The 18,367-nt window shown below is 39.0% G+C and overlaps 1 protein-coding gene across 4 annotated transcripts in view; it reads right to left on the bottom strand.

Moving 5' to 3' along the window:
* Positions 1-529: 529 nt before the first annotated feature.
* The window catches only part of TMEM41B (transmembrane protein 41B), a 38,733-nt gene continuing 20,895 nt past the window's right edge, over positions 530-18,367 (bottom strand). The window contains exons 3-7 of one of the 4 annotated variants that reach the window (XM_053561358.1): positions 17,234-17,362; positions 10,911-11,004; positions 9,891-9,995; positions 6,616-6,754; positions 530-2,792 (exon numbers count right to left, since the gene is read on the bottom strand). In XM_053561358.1, the coding sequence (XP_053417333.1) occupies positions 2,623-2,792; positions 6,616-6,754; positions 9,891-9,995; positions 10,911-11,004; positions 17,234-17,362 (637 nt within the window). In that variant the 3' untranslated portion in view covers positions 530-2,622. Of the gene's footprint in view, positions 2,793-6,615; positions 6,755-9,890; positions 9,996-10,910; positions 11,012-17,233; positions 17,363-18,367 lie in introns of those variants that run through there. The other 3 variants (XM_053561359.1, XM_053561360.1, XM_053561361.1) reach the window with 3 other exon arrangements.

The following is an 18,367-nucleotide window of genomic DNA, read 5'->3' as shown; positions in this document are numbered from 1 at the left end:
GCAGTTTGGCCGGGGCTGGGTTTGAACCCTCCAGCCTCGATATATGGGGCGAGCACCCTACCCACTGAGCCACAGGCGCCGCCCTCTTTAAGAATTTTTATCTGGGGAGAGCAGAGAGAGAGAGGAGGAGGGAGGGGTGGGGAAAGGAAGAGCAGAGAGAGGGAAGGAGGGAGGGGGGTGGGGCCTTAGTGCCACACCTTTGGGGGCAAGACATGATTGCAGGAGGGACTTTACCCAACAAATGCAATCAGTGTAACCTAATTCTTTGTACCCTCAATGAATCCCCAATAATAAAAAAAAAAAGAATTTTTATCTGAAAATGATTAGTGTCTCATCCTGCTTATCATTCATTCAAGTTAGATTCATAAGGAAGTAAAGGTTTTAAAATTTTGTTTTTAGTGGTAAAAGTGTACATCAGAATTACAAGAGAATATACTTTTACTCAATGAAAGGCTTTTTTTTATTTTTTTAATGAAAGGCTTTTTAATGTAAGTATACCCATGAAATAAATCCCAAGTACAACATTTAAGTTTCTCCAGTACAATTTATTCTTATTCCATTTTAGTCTGCATTTAAGTGTTTTAGAAATATTAAACTCAAATGAACAGAGCTCCACAGAGACCATTAACTAAGAAGGGAACAGTCTCCCTTTCCTTCCACCACAGATACTTTATCCCTAGTGGTCAGTACTATATAAATGTCTTCAAGACACGGCTGAAGCTTGAATTTACATTTGGTATCAGTCCAAGTCTATGAATTTGTGCATAAAGGCCATCAACTGCGTTTAGGTACAGCCGCTGAAGGGTTCTTTTTCTGAGTCAATGATGATGAATCTGGAAAGACGAGCTATTTATTCTCTTGGGAAAAGAAAATATATCCCACCTAAAGTCGTAGCTACAGTTTTCTAACAAAAAAAATTAGCAAGGAAAAGAATCAATGGTAAGGACAGGAAAAATACTCTGAGAATAGAGTAAGTACTACATATATATACACACACACACACTGGAGTAAATAGTGAGGCTTCTCCTGAGTCCAAGCTTGCTCTTTTATTTTTTAAATTCTGATAAAAATTTACTCAATTACATTTTATACAGTAATATTTAGTGAATTTGTTCCAAAAGGCTATGTTTTAAGTTAATTTGTAAAAATAACAAAAGCTTCATCACTCAGTCTCTGGTCAATAAGAAAGAAAATCTTGCTAGAAATGACAATAAATAACTTTACACAAAAGGCCAGGTGACATAAGAATACTATAATAATCAATATATTTTCTTTGTATTTACAATAAACCCATTTGTTAATACTGTGATAGAAAAAATAATGAATCAGTCCACATTATGTAGTAGAAATAGGCTCTGAGGATGATTATATTTCTCACAATAAAAACATACAAAGATTTTTCACAGCTAAAGTACTTTTTAACATAATGACAATCTTGGAAAACTGACAATAGTACTTTAGATTGGGCTGTCATGGAATCAAGGAATCAGGGCATTTAATTAACCTGCAAAAAAGCAATTTACTTTTTCCAGAACTACTTAAATACAGTAGTTGCCATGTAAGAAATTAATTTTACTTTGTAAGTTAGAAAAAGTAAAAAGATTAAATAGGGAACTGCACTGATCAAAAGCAGCCCCAAACAAAAAATCGACCAATCAAAACAAAGAAAGGCATTCTTAGAGCTGTATCATGCATAAAAAGAATTGCATAATACATTCCTTAATGACCAAACTAATTAATAAATGAGGAAAATTTTACAATCATTGTAATAGACTATATTTAACTACTTATTACATATGTTGATACTGTTTGTTTCAAAACATAAAATAATCTAATATCTAAAAACTGCATATGGTGAGCATTTCCTTAGATCCCCTTTTGAGACATGAAAGGGCACTGTAACAAAGTATTATCTGAATATGAACTATTAACACCAAATATATGGTTATGTAATGCACATTTTGTAAATCCAAGGTGGAAATACTGTGAAAACTAGAAAAAAGGGATGAAAGACTGGCTAGATTTTATATTTCACACTAATTCATGATAAAATCTATAACAGAGAAACGTAAAAACAAAAAAAATTCACAAAACAGAGGTCTTGATATCCTTTCCATATACATGGTCTATTATGACCTTTAAATAAACCCATTAGCTCAAGGGTAAAAAGAGGAAGCAAATGTAAATCTCCTTTTAAGCTTCCGTTTTCCAGTTTTATGCTCTCAAAAAAGGCTAACATTAGCAAAAACAGCAATGCTACTTTAAAAAATCTAGAATTTTTAAGTATTTTAGATATTAGTAAGACATAAGAGAAAAAAAATTGGATGAATCAGCTGAATTTCCTACCATGCCACTATTATCTATAGCTACCCTTGATGTAATAATTTATAAGATGTCTATGGAAGATTTCTACTCTATTGATGGCACTTTTCATAGTACACCAATTTTTCATTTTTATTCCTTCTCCCCCTTGTATTTAAATGTATGATTTTATTATCTGAGAGGAAATTTTACTTTACAAGTTCCTTGTTTCAATTACTGGTGATTTAAAAAAGAAATGGATGCACCTGCTAATCCTGAGATGATGATGATGATAGCAAAAATAAAAATCAGATGATTTTTTTACTCAAATTTCTGCTTCAGTTTCTTTTGGAAGATGGCTGGCAAAATAGAAAGAACAGCCAAAATCATCAGAATAAATACTGAGTTCCAGGAAACGGCTTCCCCTGCTGTTGTAAGCTGGTACAATGTTGTTCCTGCCTTAATCGCTACAAAAGAGGGAGGTGCGACACCTAAAATAAAAAGCAAACAAGAACAGTAAAAAACCATCAATGATTTTTATATATATATAGAGAGAGAGAGAGAGAGAGAGACAGAATCTCACTTTGTTGCCCTGGGTAGAGTGCCATTGTGTCAGAGCTCACAGCAACCTTCAACTCTTGGGCTCAAGAGATCCTTTTGTTTCAGCCTCCCTAGTAGCTGGGACTATAGACACCCACCACCCACCCGGATTTTTTTTTTTTTTCTTAAGACAGAGTCTCACTTTGTCACCCTCGATAGAGTGCAGTAGCATCACAGCTCACGGTAGCCTCAAACTCTTAGGCTCAAGTGATTCTCTTGCCTCAGCCTCCCCAGTAGCTGGGACTACAAGTGTCTGCCACAATACCTGACTATTTTTTGTTGAGGTTGTCGTCATTGTTTAGCTGGCTCGGGCCGGGTTCGAACTCGCCAGTCTCAGTGCATATGGCTGGCGCCGTAACCACTATGCTACGGGCGCTGAGCCATATTTTTTTTTTTTTTTGAGACAGAGTCTTACTTTGTCATCCTTGGTACAGTGACATGGCACCATAGCTCACAGTGACATGGCACCATAGCTCACAGCAACCTCAAACTCGGGCTGAAGTGATTCTCCTGCCTCAGTCTCCCAAGTAGCTGGGACTACAGGTGCCTGTCACAAGGCCAAGTTATTTTTTAGAGACAAGGTCTTGCTCTTGCTCAGGCTGATCTCAGAATCTGTGAGCTCAGGCAATCCACCTACCTTGGCTTCCCAGAGTGCTAGGATTACAGGCGTGAGCCATTGTGCCTAGCACCACCAATTATTTTTAAAAATTAAAATTTTCTGTGTATGTAAAATGTCCTAAAATAAAACACCTACTTCCATTTTGGAAAAAAAAAAAAATTAAGAATTTAAAACCTGGCTTGGCGCCTGTAGCACAGTAGTTACAGCGCCAGCTACATACACCAAGGGTGGTGGGTTCGGCCGGGCCAACTAAACAACTGCAACAAAAAAGTGGCCGGGCATTGTGGCGGGTGCCTGTAGTCCCATACTTGGGAGGCTGAGGCAAGAGAATCGCTTAAGCCCAAGAGTTGGAGGTTGCTGTGACCTGTGATGCCACAGCCCTCTACCAAGGGTGACATAGTGAAGCTCTGTCTCCACACACACACAAAGATAATGAATTTAAAAATCCAAGGAAAGTATGCAGAGAGTAATTTTATAACATTTGTCAACAACCTTAAAAAAGAATGTGCTCCGATTTAGCAATTACTTTTTTTTTTTTTTTTTGCAAACTTCTTTATTTTTTCTGATTTAACAAGTTCAACTTTGGGGTATATAATGTATATGAGCAAAGATCTAGTTTCAAGGATGTTTATCAAAGTATTATAATAAAACTCTAGAAACAATCTCTAACTAGTCAACTGTAAGGTTGAGTAGGTTCTCATTCACCCTTGATGGAATACACTTAAAATATACACTGACATAGAAAGATATTCAAAATATTAACAAAAATATTTTTATATTTTTTATACCAGGGTGTTTATACCAGGATGCCCACAAAATTTCATTAAAAAATAAAACAAATTGGGCGGTGCCTGTGGCTCAGTGAGTAGGGCGCCGGCCCCATATGCCTAGGGTGGCGGGTTCAAACCCAGCCCCGGCCAAACTGCAACAAAAAAATAGCCGGGCGTTGTGGCGGGCGCCTGTAGTCCCAGCTGCTCGGGAGGCTGAGGCAAGAGAATCGCGTAAGCCCAAGAGTTAGAGGTTGCTGTGAGCCGTGTGACGCCACGGCACTCTACCCGAGGGCGGTACAGTGAGACTCTGTCTCTACAAAAAAATAAAATAAAATAAAATAAAACAAATTTTTTTATTATTATTTGAGACAGAGCCTCAAGCTGTCACCCTGGGTAGAGTGCCATGGCATCACAACTCACGGCAACCTCTAACTCCTGGGCTTAAGCGATTCTCCTGCCTCAGCCTCTCTAGTAGTTGCCCTCCACAATGCCCAGCTATTTTTTTTTTTTTTTTGGTTTAGTTATCATTGTTTGGCAGGCCCAGGCTGGATTCAAATCTGCCAGCTCTGGTGTATGTGGCTGGCGCCTTAGCCGCTTGAGCTACAGGGGCCGAGACATAGCAAATTTTAAAAAATTACTTCAGCTAAAGCTGACATTAACTAAATCTCTAGCTATTTCACCATGCTACAGGCACTGGGATAGGCACAAAATTTCTCTTCTGCTCTTCTCTTTCTCTTCTCACAAAAAAAGGGATAGACCCAAAAATTCTCTTCTGCTTCCATGAATATATTATTTCACAAAATTCAAGATTACCTAGGCTGATGAAATTAAGTTTGTCAACAAACATTTTTGCAGTAGCAATAAACAACTGATTTTGATTATTCTTTCAAAAACATCTATTCTCACAAGTATTAACTTAAGCTTTAATTTAATATTCAACACATGAGAAATCTGCTCATTTTGTTGCTATCTAAACAATTTTAATTGGAAAGTGAAGCAGAACACCCTAAGAACCAAACATTTCACAAAATATATAAATAAATCTTCATGTCCACTGATTGAATTTCAAAATTAAGAGTCAGTTCTTGAAAGCAAGAATATTTGTTGAAAATTAAAGTTTAAGGCTGGGTGTGGTGGCTCACGCCTGTGATCCCCTAGCACTCTGGGAGGCTCAGGCAAGTGGACCAGGAGTTCAAGATCACCCTTAGCAAGAGCAAGACCCTATCACTACTAAAAAAGAAAAAAAAATTAAAAAACTAGCTGGGCATTGTAGTGGACACCCTTTAGTCCTAGCCAGCTACTTAGAAGGCTGAGACAAGAGAATGGCCTGAGCCCAAGACTTTGAGATTACTGTGAGCTATGATGCCATGGCATTCTACCAAGGGTGACAAAGTGAGAGAGAGGAAGAAGGGAAGAAAATTAAAGTTTAATATTGTAATACTTGATTACAAGAGAAAATTATTCAAAAAATCCAATGTGATTTTTTTTCTCTACACTGAAAGAGACTGGAGCAAAAGTCCTGCTTAAACCTTTATTATTAAAACAATATCCAGGGGCCAGGCTTGATGGCTCATGCCTGTAATCCTGGCACTCTAGGAAGCCAAGGCAGGTGGATTGCCCTGAGCTCACAGGTTTGAGAACAGCCTGTGCAAAAGCGAGATCCCATCTCTAAAAACAGCCAGGCGTTGTAGCAGGCACCTGGGCCAGCTGCCTGGGAGGGTGAGGCAAGAGAATTGTTTGAGCCCAAGAGTCTGAGGTTGCTGTGAGCTGTGATGCTATAGCACTCTACTGAGGGCGACAAAGTGAGACTCTATCTCAAAAAAAAAAAGAAAAGAAAAAAAAGCCAAAAGGGGGCAGCACCTGTGGCTCAGTGGGTAGGGCACCAGCCCCATATACCGAGGGTGGCAGGTTCAAACCCAGCCCTGGCCAAACTGCAACAAAAGAATAGCCGGGCATTGTGGAAGGTGCCTATAGTCCCAACTACTCGGGAGGCTGAGGCAAGAGAATTGCTTAAGCCCAAGAGCTGGAGGTTGCTGTGAGCTGTGATGCCCCAGCACTCTACTGAGGGTGACAAAATGAGACTGTCTCTTAAAAAAAAAAAAGCAAAAAACAAAACCAAAACACACTATCCAGTAGAAAGTGCTCTTCCCTATACACAAAAGTAACCTAAATCAAAATCAGCCAACAAACATTTCTCAGCATCTATTCATATGGCCAGGCTTTGAGACCAAGAGTTCTACCGCAGAGAACTGCAGAGAGCATGCAATTTAGCCCCAACACTTAAATATGCAACAGTGAGCTCTAGCACACCATGAACCAGCTTACCTAGAAAAGTGCCAATAAAAAAAACTTTCAATGGTACATTTATCACAGGAGATGTGATATTAATAAACCAATTAGGCAGAAATGGTGTTATTCTCAAAAATATAATGTAGTTAATGAGATGTTCTCTATGACGTTCAACCTGTCATAAGAAAAAACAAATTAGTTATCACATAAGGCTAATCGTTGAAATAAGTTGCTTAATATATGCATAAAATGCCTTATTTCAAATTCTCATCCCTGGTTTTCAGAATTTATTCATGTATCAAACACTCATTACCAAAACTAAATGATTTGAGTTTTTTATAGCTCAATGTTTTGTTTTTTTTTTATTTTATTTTTGGCCGGGGCTGGGCTTGAACCCGCCACCTCCGGCATATGGGACCGGCGCCCTACCCGTTGAGCCACAGGCGCCGCCCAATAGCTCAATGTTTTTTGTTCATTTTTTTGTAGAGACAGAGTCTCACTGTACCGCCCTCGGGTAGAGTGCCATGGCGTTACATGGCTCACAGCAACCTCTAACTCTTGGGCTTACACGATTCTCTTGCCTCAGCCTCCCGAGCAGCTGGGACTACAGGCACCTGCCACAACGTCCGGCTATTTTTTGTTGCAGTTTGGCTGGGGCTGGGTTTGAACCCACTACCCTCAGCATATGGGGCCGGCGCCCCACTCACTGAGCCACAGGCACCACCCATAGCTCAATGTTAACACTATTAAAGATGTAATTTTAAGCCTAAAATGCCCAAATTAAACTTATATGGTGACTAATATAAGTTGGTTAAATAGCCAACTTTTAACTTTCTTATTTTAGAGATGGGGTTTCACTATGTTGCCCAGGTTAGAGTACAGTGGCCATTCACAGTTACAATCATTGCATACCATAGTCTCCCAACTCCTGGGACTACAGGCACATGCCACTGCAACCAGCTCTTGCCAACTTTTTAATCCCTTTAACTCCCTACAATGTAATGTACTAGTGTATCAGAATACATCTAACTCCATGTAAAATAGACTGGTATATTACAACAAATACAGGCCCCAATTAAAAATAATCTGTATGCTATTACAATATATATTACATGAATAAATTCACTGTTGATGAGACTGAACAAGTATATGGAAATATTTAGCTGATTAAATATAAGCACTGATGACATTTTATACTTCCTTTGAATAAGTTACTTATAGAAAATAGCTATGCCAAAGAAATATTTACATATAAAGCTATTTTAACATTTAGTACATATATGGAATAATGAAAAGAGCACTAGACTAGAGCTCTGAGCCAGGGGTGGAGAACCTGTGGGCTTCTGATTAAAGATCATTCTTTTCTTAAACACCAAAGGATTCAAGAAAAGATTCAACTTTCTGTGCTGCATCCCCCTCCCCCGCTTTTTTTAGAGACAGTCTCATTTTATCACCCTCGGTAGAGTGCCATGGCATCACAGCTCACACCAACCGCCAATGCCTGGGTTTAGGCGATTCTCTTGCCTCAGCCTTCCGAGTAGCTGGGACTACAGGTGCCTGCCACAACGCCCGGCTATTTTTTTGTTGCAGTTTGGTCGGGGCTGGGTTTGAACCCACCACCCTCGTGTATGGTGCCCGCGCCTTACCCACTGAGCCACAGGCGCCGCCCTGCACCCCTTCTAATAAAAGAATTTTTTTTTTTTTGGTAGAGAAGGGTCTCACTTTATGGCCCTCGGTAGAGTGCCATGGCCTCACACAGCTCACAGCAACCTCCAACTCCTGGGCTTAAGCGATTCTCTTGCCTCAGCCTCCCGAGTAGCTGGGACTACAGTAATAAAAGAATTTTTTAAGCAAAACTTGAATTTAATCAACAGGCTACACTTAAGGACCAGGAAGGATACAAGTTTCCTAAAGGCTGCAGGTTCTCTTGCTTTATAGTAAATGATCAAGATTTAGGGCAAAATACTTAATTTCTCTTAATTTCCTAATCTATAAAACAAAGAGGAAAGGCAGGATGATCTCTAAAATCCCTGTGAGATTTAGCAGTTTATTCTGATTCTTTGTAAAAACAGGATTCTCTTAACAATACTATGTTAGCCCTTTCTGTGTAGTAGTGCTTAAACACATATTTATCATTGCTAGTCTTTGCAGAGATCCTGATACTAACAGTTGTTCTCACTGATGAAATGCATTAAGACTTGGCTGATAATTTTTTCAGTGATCTATTGACAGTATGCTGCATCAGCACAAAATAGATGAGTGACCATTATGTGGATGCCTTTATACTGAGCTTTGACTTCACTGCTGATTGAACATAAGAAAAAGAATTAAAATTAACCTTAGAGGCATGAAAAATTTGTTTTGAATTTTTTTAAATTTCAGATTCATACGAGGGTACAAATGATTATGTTATATTGTTTGTGTTTGTTAGGTAAAGTCCAAATTGTACCTAGGTCCTTCACCCAGAAGGTGTGCCATATACACTTATATCATGTCTGTTAGGTGAAAGTAGACCCCTCCCTCCACTCCCTCCTGTATTTGAAATTATTAACATTCATATTTGCCAGCTCGGCATCTGTAGCATAGTGTTACAGCGCCAGCCACATACACCAAGGCTGTTGGGTTTGAACCTAGCCCAGGCCAGCTAAACAATGACAACTGCAACAAAAAATAGCCAGGTGTTGTGGCAGGTGCCTATAGTCCCAGCTACTTGGGAAGCTGACGCAAGAGAATCACTTAAGCTCAAGAGTTTGAGGTTGCTGTGAGCTGTGATGCCAAGGGTAGACTCTGTCCCAAAAATTCTAATAATTTGCCTACCACTTGATTTTATTTTGGCAACAAAGAAAAAAATTATATATATATATATATATATATATATATATATATATATATACACATACACACACACACACACACACACACATATATATATTTTGAGACAGTCACACTGGGTAGAGTGCCATGCTGTCATTGTAACTCACAGCAAACTCAAACTCTTGGGGTCAAGTGATCCTCTCGCCTGAACCTCCCAAGTAGCTGGGCATTCACTAAAACAGCCGGCTAGTTTTCTATTTTTTAGTAGAGAAAGGGTCCTGCTCTTGCTTAGACCAGTCTCCAACTCCTTAGCTCAAGCAATCCATCCACATTAGCCTCCCAGGGTGCTAGGATTACAGGTATGAGCCACCACACCCAGCCCATAATTTTTTTTTACCTGAGTTAACTTATGAGTTAATTTATATAGAGACTATACACCAGCCTATTTCTGAATTAACCAAAGAATTACATTACGTAATTTAAAAATACATGTTTACCTGCTGTGACCATTTTACTGCTTTCTCTGTTAGGTATTTGTACACAACTGGTCTCCCAACTAAATAGGACAGCATATAGCAGAAAGAGGCACCAAGTCCAGAACACTAGAAAATAAGAAGCTGTAAGCATTTTGAGTTTCTCCATCTTATCCACATAGATAGTTACCTAAGAAAAACTTCAACTACTTTACTTCTTTTGAGGGCGGGAAAGTTACTCTGCATGGCATCTCTTGTGTAGAGAACAAGGACCCACTTAATAAAAAGTCCTTTCAAATTGTAGCTCGAATGAGACCAGCTAAAACAAATTGGCACTTGGGACTACTCCCAGTGATTTACCCAAGTAATTAATGTTAGCCTTTTGCCTAAGAATAAAATTTCAGGAGGCAATTTTTTTTTCACTTGTTATGCTTGAAAACACCACCTCCAGCCCTGGGACTTCACTCATTATACGCTCTTGGACTACCCCAGCTACAAACACAACAGGAAAGAAAAGCTAAAAGAGAGCTTATAAATTCAACTAACTTTATTATTTTTTTTTTCAACTAACTTTATAATACCACTGTTCTAGAAAAAACAAACGAAGTATAATATATCCTTATGGAGGGACTTCAACAGATAATCACTTTACTTTTTTTTAGAGACAAGAGTCTCACTTGGTCGCCCTCAGTAGAGTGCTGTAACGTCACAGCTCACAGCAACCTCCAGCTCTTGGGCTTAAGTGATTCTCTTGCTCAGCCTCCCAAGTAGCTGGGACCACAGGCGCCCGCCACAACGCCTGGGCTATTTTTTTTGTTGCAGTTTGGCCAGGGCCAGGCCAGGTTTGAACCCACCACCCTAAGTATATGGGGCCAGTGCCCTACTCACTGAGGGACAGGCCCTGCCCTAATCACTTTACCATTAACTCCTCTTAAAATAATGAGCTCATGCTTATATAGACTAATGGGATTAAGATGCCATCATTATCCTCATCATCCCATTTAAAACTTTTTCCAGTCTTCTAATTTCACTTTATATACTTACCAAACAGACAAGAAATAAGGCTAGTGGAAAGGGATAAAGAAACCCTGAGAGTATACTGAGAAATATAGAGCCTGGAATAGCAAATGTTTGCAAGCTGGTAACTTCTAAGTTAAGGATTAAAACATAAATAAATGGAATTTAAAAAACCAAATCTAACATTTCAGAAAAAAGTTTAAACATAGAAATTATCACGAGATTATATCATATATCAATATTACAAATAAAATTATATTAACAGTTTAATATATAACTGCTCTCCTTTTTCATCTAGTTTCCATTTTAGTCATGTTTTCTTTTTTCGTAGAGACAGTTAGTTTCACTTTATGGCCCTTGGTAGAGTGCCATGGCATCATACAGCTTCACAGCAAGCTCCAACTCCTGGGCTTAAGTGATTCTCTTGCCTCAGCCTCCCGAGTAGCTGGGACTACAGGCGCCTGCCACAACGCCCAGCTATTTTTTGGTTGCAGTTCAGCTGGGGCCAGGCCTGAACCCGCCACCCTCGGTATATGGGGCCAGCGCCTTACAAACTGAGCCACAGGCGCCGCCCCATGTTTTCATTTCAATCTTTTCCTTCTTCCTCCTGTATTCTTTCATCTTCAACTACCTGCTCTTTCACAGGATCCCTCAGATGCTTCTAAATTTAAAATAAATATAACTTTTCTTTTCTTCTTTTTTAAAATTGAGACACAGTCTCACTTTGTCACCCTCTGTACAGTGCCGTAGCATCATAGCTCACAGCAACCTCTAACTCTTGGGCTCAAGTGATTGTCTTGCCTCAGCCTCCCAAGTAGCTGGTGGAACTACAGGCAGCCACCACAACGCCCAGCTATTTTTTTTGTTGTTGTTTGTTTGCATGCCTGGGCCGGGTTGGAACCTCACCAGCCCTGGTACATGTGGCCGGTGCCCCAAATCTAAGTTTTCTTAACCAGGGTATTGTACTGATTACTGTCCCTAATTTTCACTTTCTCACAGGAGATTCCCGCCTTGTTCTGTACAATCTCATTTATCCATCTATCATTCTACTCAAACTTCTTCATAGCCAAAATTAATGACATTTTCTTAGTAATCTTCTTTTGGTGATTACTACACAAATTAGTGAGGATTAGACCTCATCCTGTATGAAACTCAGCTTCAGTGAAGCTATGTATCTAAGTTCTGTTCTACACTTGCTCTGTCTATAAGGATCTTACTGTATTTTTACCTATCATTCCTGTTATTCCAGTTGGAAACAATTCTGCTTTTGAATACTCAAAGCATTAGATCTGTACTTCACATATAATTAGCACTTAATTAAAATATGGCTCACAATGTACTTCTATTTATCAGCACTGTACTTGTAAAACCAAAACTTTGATATATATCCTAAGATACTCTTTCTTATTTGCTTACTGCATTTAAAAGTAAGTATTTTTCTTGTTTTGAGACACAGTCTCACTGTGTCCCCCTGGGTAAGATGCCGTGACATTGTAACTCACAGAAACCTCAAGGTCCTGGGCTCAAGTTATCCTCTTGCCTCAGTTTTTCTATTTTTACTAGAGATGGGATCTCCCTCTTGCTCAGGCTGGTCTCAAACTCCTGAACTCAGGTGATCCACCTGCCTCAGGCTCCCAGAGTACTAGGATTACAGGCATGAGCCACTGAGCCCAGACAAAAAATTAAGTACCTTTTTAACATTGACAGCTTAAGAGTCAAAAGCATATACAGAAAATTTGGCTTTGATGATTATCTTTTTTTTTTTTTTAATGCCATAGAAATTTATTTATTTATTATTATTATTTTTTTTTGTAGAGACAGAGTCTCACTGTCCTGCCCTCAGGTAGCGTGCTATGGCTCACACGGCTCACAGCAACCTCTAACTCTTGGGCTTACGTGATTCTCTTGCCTCAGCCTCCCAAGCAGCTGGGACTACAGGCGCCCGCCACAACGCCCGGCTATTTTTTTGTTGCAATTTGGCTGGGGCTGGGTTTGAACCCACCACCCTCGGCATATGGGGCCGGCGCCCTACTCACTGAGCCACAGGCGCCGCCCTGATGATTATCTTATAAATAATTTAAAACATTACTGTGAAATCATTACTAAGTAACCGTTAACTTTTTTTTCTTTTTTGAGACAGAGTCTCACTTTGTTGCCCTCATTAGAGTACCATAGCATCACAGCTCACAGCAACCTTCACTTAGGCTCAAGTGATTCTCTTGCCTCAGCCACCCAAGTAGCTGGGACTATAGATGCTTGCCACAACACCTGGCTCTATGTTTTAGAGATCAGGTCTGGCTCTGGCAATCCACCCTCCTTGGCCTCCCAAGAGTGCTAGAATTACAGACGTGAGCTACCACACCAGCCTAGTAATTGTTAACTGTTAACAAGTAATTGTTACGGGCGGCGCCTGTGGCTCAGTGAGCAGGACGCCAGCCCCATATACCGAGGGTGGCGGGTTCAAACCCAGCCCGGGCCAAACTGCAACAGAAAAAAAAATAGCTGGGCATTGTGGCGGGCGCCTGTAGTCCCAGCTATTTGGGAGGCTGAGGCAGGAGAATCGCCTAAGCCCAGGAGTTGGAGGTTGCTGTGAGCTGGATGCCACGGCACTCTACCGAGGGCAATAAAATGAAACTCTGTCTCTACAAAAAAAAAAAAAAAAAACCAAGTAATTGTTACACTAACAATGTCTGATAAAATCTGAATTGACAATATTAATAATTTAAAATTTTTAACCAAAATGTATTTTATAATAACCTATTCCTGTACTTTCAATTTACCTTCTGCAAGATAGGTAAATTTTTTTTTTTTTAAGGCAGTTTCTTTTCTACTAAAGTTCACATGGATATTAAGACAATGAGCCTACCAAATTACTATCACATAGATTAACAAGATTAATTTAGTTTAAGTGGGCTAATTGGCCAGATGAGTGGACATCCCTTTATTCTTTGCCATGTAACTCTCCCAAACCTGAGACACAAACTGGGACAAAAAAAGATGACTTTCTGAAGTAGATAGAAATTATAGGTCTCTTTTACAAGATATTCACAAAAATCTATTGTAAAAGACGAATGAAAAAGATGAACCAGCTTTGTGTCTTATTTGGGGAAAATATTTCAATTTATGATTAAAGTACAAATATTATAAAGGCAAAATAACCTGTGAGCTTAACACAGGTTTTCAGACAGGTGACAAAATGGAATTAATGGGAAAAGGAAGCAATTATGGATTTCTCAAAAACAGCGTTATGAACAATTGAATTACTTTACAAATAGCTGCCCCAAACTGCCTGTCGAAAAGACAGGTACATAATAATTATCCCCTAAATTTTCCCCAAATTTGAATTTTTTTTTTTTTTTGTAGAGACAGAGTTTCACTTTATGGCCCTCGGTAGAGTGCCGTGGCCTCACACAGCTCACAGCAACCTCCAACTCCTGGGCTTAAGTGATTCTCTTGCCTCAGCCTCCCAAGTAGCTGGGACTACAGGCGCCCGCCACAACACCCGGCTATTTTTTTGTTGTTGTTGCAGTCCGGCCGGGATTGAAACAGCCACCCTCAGTATATGGGGCCGGCACCTTACCGACTGAGCCACAGGCGCTGTCCTCAAATTTGAATTTTTTATAATAAATAGGGAGGATAATGATAAAGTACTTACATAAAGCACACAACCTAAAAACAAATGCATCTTCCCCATGTGAGTAGAGAGGTCACATTTCTTTTCTTTTCTTTTTTTTTTTTTTTGAGACAGAGCCTCAGCTGTCTGGCTAAGTGCCATGGCATCAGAACTCACAGCAACCTTGAACTCCTGGGCTTAAGCAATTCTCTTGCCTCAGCCTACCAAGTAGCTGGGACCACAGGTGCCCAACACAACGCCCGACTATTTTGTGGTTGCAGCCGTCATTGTTGTTTGTCCGGCCTGGGCTGGATTCAAATCTGCCAGCTCAGGTGTATGTGGCTGGTGCCTTAGCTGCTTGAGCCACAGGCACTGAGCCAAGCCGCTTGAGCCACAGGCACCAAGCCAAGAGGTCATGTTTCTATGAGCAAGAAAAGCTCTTGTAAAACATACCTGTCACTAAACTACTTATGCCAGGAATAATTTTTTCCAATTGTTTATGTATACACTAAAAATATTTGCATAAGGAGGTTAACTACAGAGACATGCATAATATCTTATCCAATATAAATCTAAGAAAAGAAATGCTATCAAGTTTTATAGGAAAACAGAATTTTAGTTGAAAAGCCCAACAAACCAAAAGAAATTCAGGAAATAAAAACAGCAAGAATACAAATACCATACCAGGTGCAGTGGCTCACACCTATAATCCCAACACTTTGGAAGGCCGAACAGGTTGACTGCTAAGCTCAGGTGTTTGAGACTAGCCTGAGCCAGAGCGAGATGAGACCCTATCTCTTAAAAAAAATCGCCAGGTGCGGGCAGTGCCTGTGGCTCAAAGGAGTAGGGCGCCAGACCCATATGCCGGAGGTGATGGGCTCAAACCCAGACCTGGCCAAAAACTGCAAAAAAAAAAAAATCTCCAGTTGCCTGTAGTCCCAGCTACTTGGGAGGTTGAGACAAGAGGATCACTTGAGCCCAAGAGTTTGAGGTTACTATGAGTTATGGTGCCATGCCACCCTACCCAGGGTGACAGAGTGAAACTCTGTCTCAAAAATAAATTAATTAATTAATTAATAAAAAAAATAAAAATTAAAAAAATAAAGAATACAAATACCTTGACAGAATTAATAAATTAACTAATTTGCCTTTTAAAATTAAAAGCTAGTGGTGGGACATGCCTATCATCCCAGCTACTTGGGAGGCTGAGGGGGGAGAATCACCTAAGCAGAGCATTCAGGGTTGTGGTGAGCTATGGCACCACTGCATTCCACCATGGATGACAGAGCAAGTCCCCGTCTCTTAAATACATACAAAAACCGTTTTTAAAAGGATAATAAATTATCTTCACAACATCAAGAGGTAATATCCTTTATTAACTGGGAAGATGTGGAAAACAGGTTGTATAAGAATAAAAGATACATAATTTCATGAGAACAAAAAATAAAGAGAACAGAATAAAGCTATTTCTCTGACTAGTTAAAATATAACACCCATTTCTATAAAACAAAGGAACATACTGAATATAGCAAGAACTATAACGCCTGTGGCTCAGTGAGTAGGGCACCAGCCCCATATGCCGAGGGTGGCGGGTTCAAACCCAGCCCCGGCCAAACTGCAACAACAAAAAAAAAATAGCCGGGCGTTGTGGCGGGCGCCTGTCGTCCCAGCTGCTCGGGAGGCTGAGACAAGAGAATCGCGTAAGCCGAAGAGTTAGAGGTTGCTGTGAGCCGTGTGACGCCACGGCACTCTACCAGAGGTACAGTGAGACTCTGTCTCTACGAGAAAAAAAAAGAGTAAGACCCTGTCTCTACTAAAAATAGAAAAACTAGCTGGGCATTGTGGCGGGCGCCTATAGTCCGAGCTACTCTGGAGGCTGAGGCAAGAGAATTGCCTGAGCCCAAGAGTTTGAGGTTGCTGTGAGCTGTGACACCACAGCACTCTCCTAAGGGTGACAAAGTGAGACTTGGTCTCAAAAAAACATTCATTTCTTTGAATGGCCAATTATCTTTTCAAAAAATAATTCAATGGAAGAAAAAAATAATGCACAAAGGAGATTTATAACACATTTATAAAAGAAAAAAATTAAAAGTTAATTATACCTTTAAACCTAAGAGAACACTTTTAAAAATACTCAAAATAATTATTTAGATTAAAATAATCAGTTAACAGGCGGCATCTGTGGCTCAGTGAGCAGGGCGCCGGCCCCATATACCGAGGGTGGTGGGTTCAAACCCAGCCCCGGCCAAACTGCAACAAAAAGATAGCCGGGCGTTGTGGCGAGCGCCTGTAGTCCCAGCTACTCGGGAGGCTGAGGCAGGAGAATCGCCTAAGCCCAGGAGTTGGAGGTTGCTGTGGGCTGTGTGATGCCACGGCACTCTACGGAGGGCAATAAAGTGAAATGTCCCTACAAAAAATAAAAAATAAAAAATAATCAGTTAACAAACTTATAAATAAAATGGATAAACATCTTGAATAATGTGGAAGAAAAGAAAAGTATATAAATGAAATATACAGAACATAAAACATCTGTTAATAAATATTCAGAAGTAAATATAATTGAGTTGGGAAGACAGGATTAAAGTGAGATTTTTTTCCATTTTAATTTTTCAGTATTTTTAAAATATTGTTACATTAACAAATTTTAAGAGGAAAAATAGTTATGCATACTCAAACAGCAGACTTTTAAACCTTTTCTTGAAAAAAAATTAGAAAACATTTTCATTTAAAAGGATACAAAATATATGTAGCAAAGTAAGCTACAAGTACTTGAACATAAAAGGTGTCCTTGTATTTGGATAAAACTTTTCCTAAAGCCTTGGCATCATCCATATCTCTGGGAACCTTCATATTTACTCTTTCTTCTCTAAAGAAATAAAGTGAAAAATTTTAAAACAGAATTTTTCCAAGATAACTAATATTTACGTCAAGTTCAAATCATGAAGTTTTATCCAAAATGATTTGAAGACTTGGTCTGTAATACATCAAGTCCATATTAGCGATTTTTAGCTCAAAAGTCTACAATTTATTTTTTCAATAACAAATTTAATATAATTTAATATAATCCATATATATGTGATTCATAATATAATTTAATATAATTCATGATATGTGATTCATATATGAAAGTTCAGGATGACCCAAACTAAAGATTAAAGGCATTTGCTCCAACATTGGTATAAATTTTAAACATGAGAAATGAACCTCTGATGTTAGAATATTAAAAACATATACACCATCATTTTGGGTAACCCTCATGATAAATTAAAGACAATAACAGTTTACAATGGAAATTATATAAAAACTATAATGAATTCACAGTTCATTCCTTTTCTCAAATGAATTCACAGTTCATACCTTTTCTCAAATACCTTTTCTCACAGTTCATACCTTTTCTCAAAATTAAGAAAAAACTTAAACACTTTTCCCTTTCTATTAAATTTTACTTTACTTGGCACTTTGTTTGGAACTGATTTCTTGTTTATGAAAACATCAAATAATTTTTGTATATTACACTCATTTGTTTCCATGCTAAAATTTAATTCATTCTGCAGAACAACAATAGGGTGCTGCTTTCTTAAGTCCTATAAAAATACCTGGCACAGTAAAATAGCTATGCATTTATAAAATGTAAGAACTAAAAAAGACTCTCAAGGTATGTGAATGCACGGGCATGCATAAGTGTGTGCGCGTGCGCACACACACACACAGATAAGCAGAATACAAAAGCTTTGTAAACAACATTATTTTATTATTCTCAGAGCAAACCGGCAGCAAAGACAGTCTATTCTTTCCCTCTTTCAGTCAGCTCTTTATTGCCTACTCCTTCATCAAAACCAGAAAGAATCTAAATTCAATTATACTAAGATTA

The sequence above is a fragment of the Nycticebus coucang genome, chromosome 14, assembly GCF_027406575.1.
Source record: "Nycticebus coucang isolate mNycCou1 chromosome 14, mNycCou1.pri, whole genome shotgun sequence".
In the NCBI taxonomy this organism is placed as follows: Eukaryota; Metazoa; Chordata; class Mammalia; order Primates; family Lorisidae; genus Nycticebus; species Nycticebus coucang.
The sequence above is the reverse complement of the archived record's forward strand: the minus strand, read 5'-3'. Positions and strand labels throughout refer to the sequence as shown.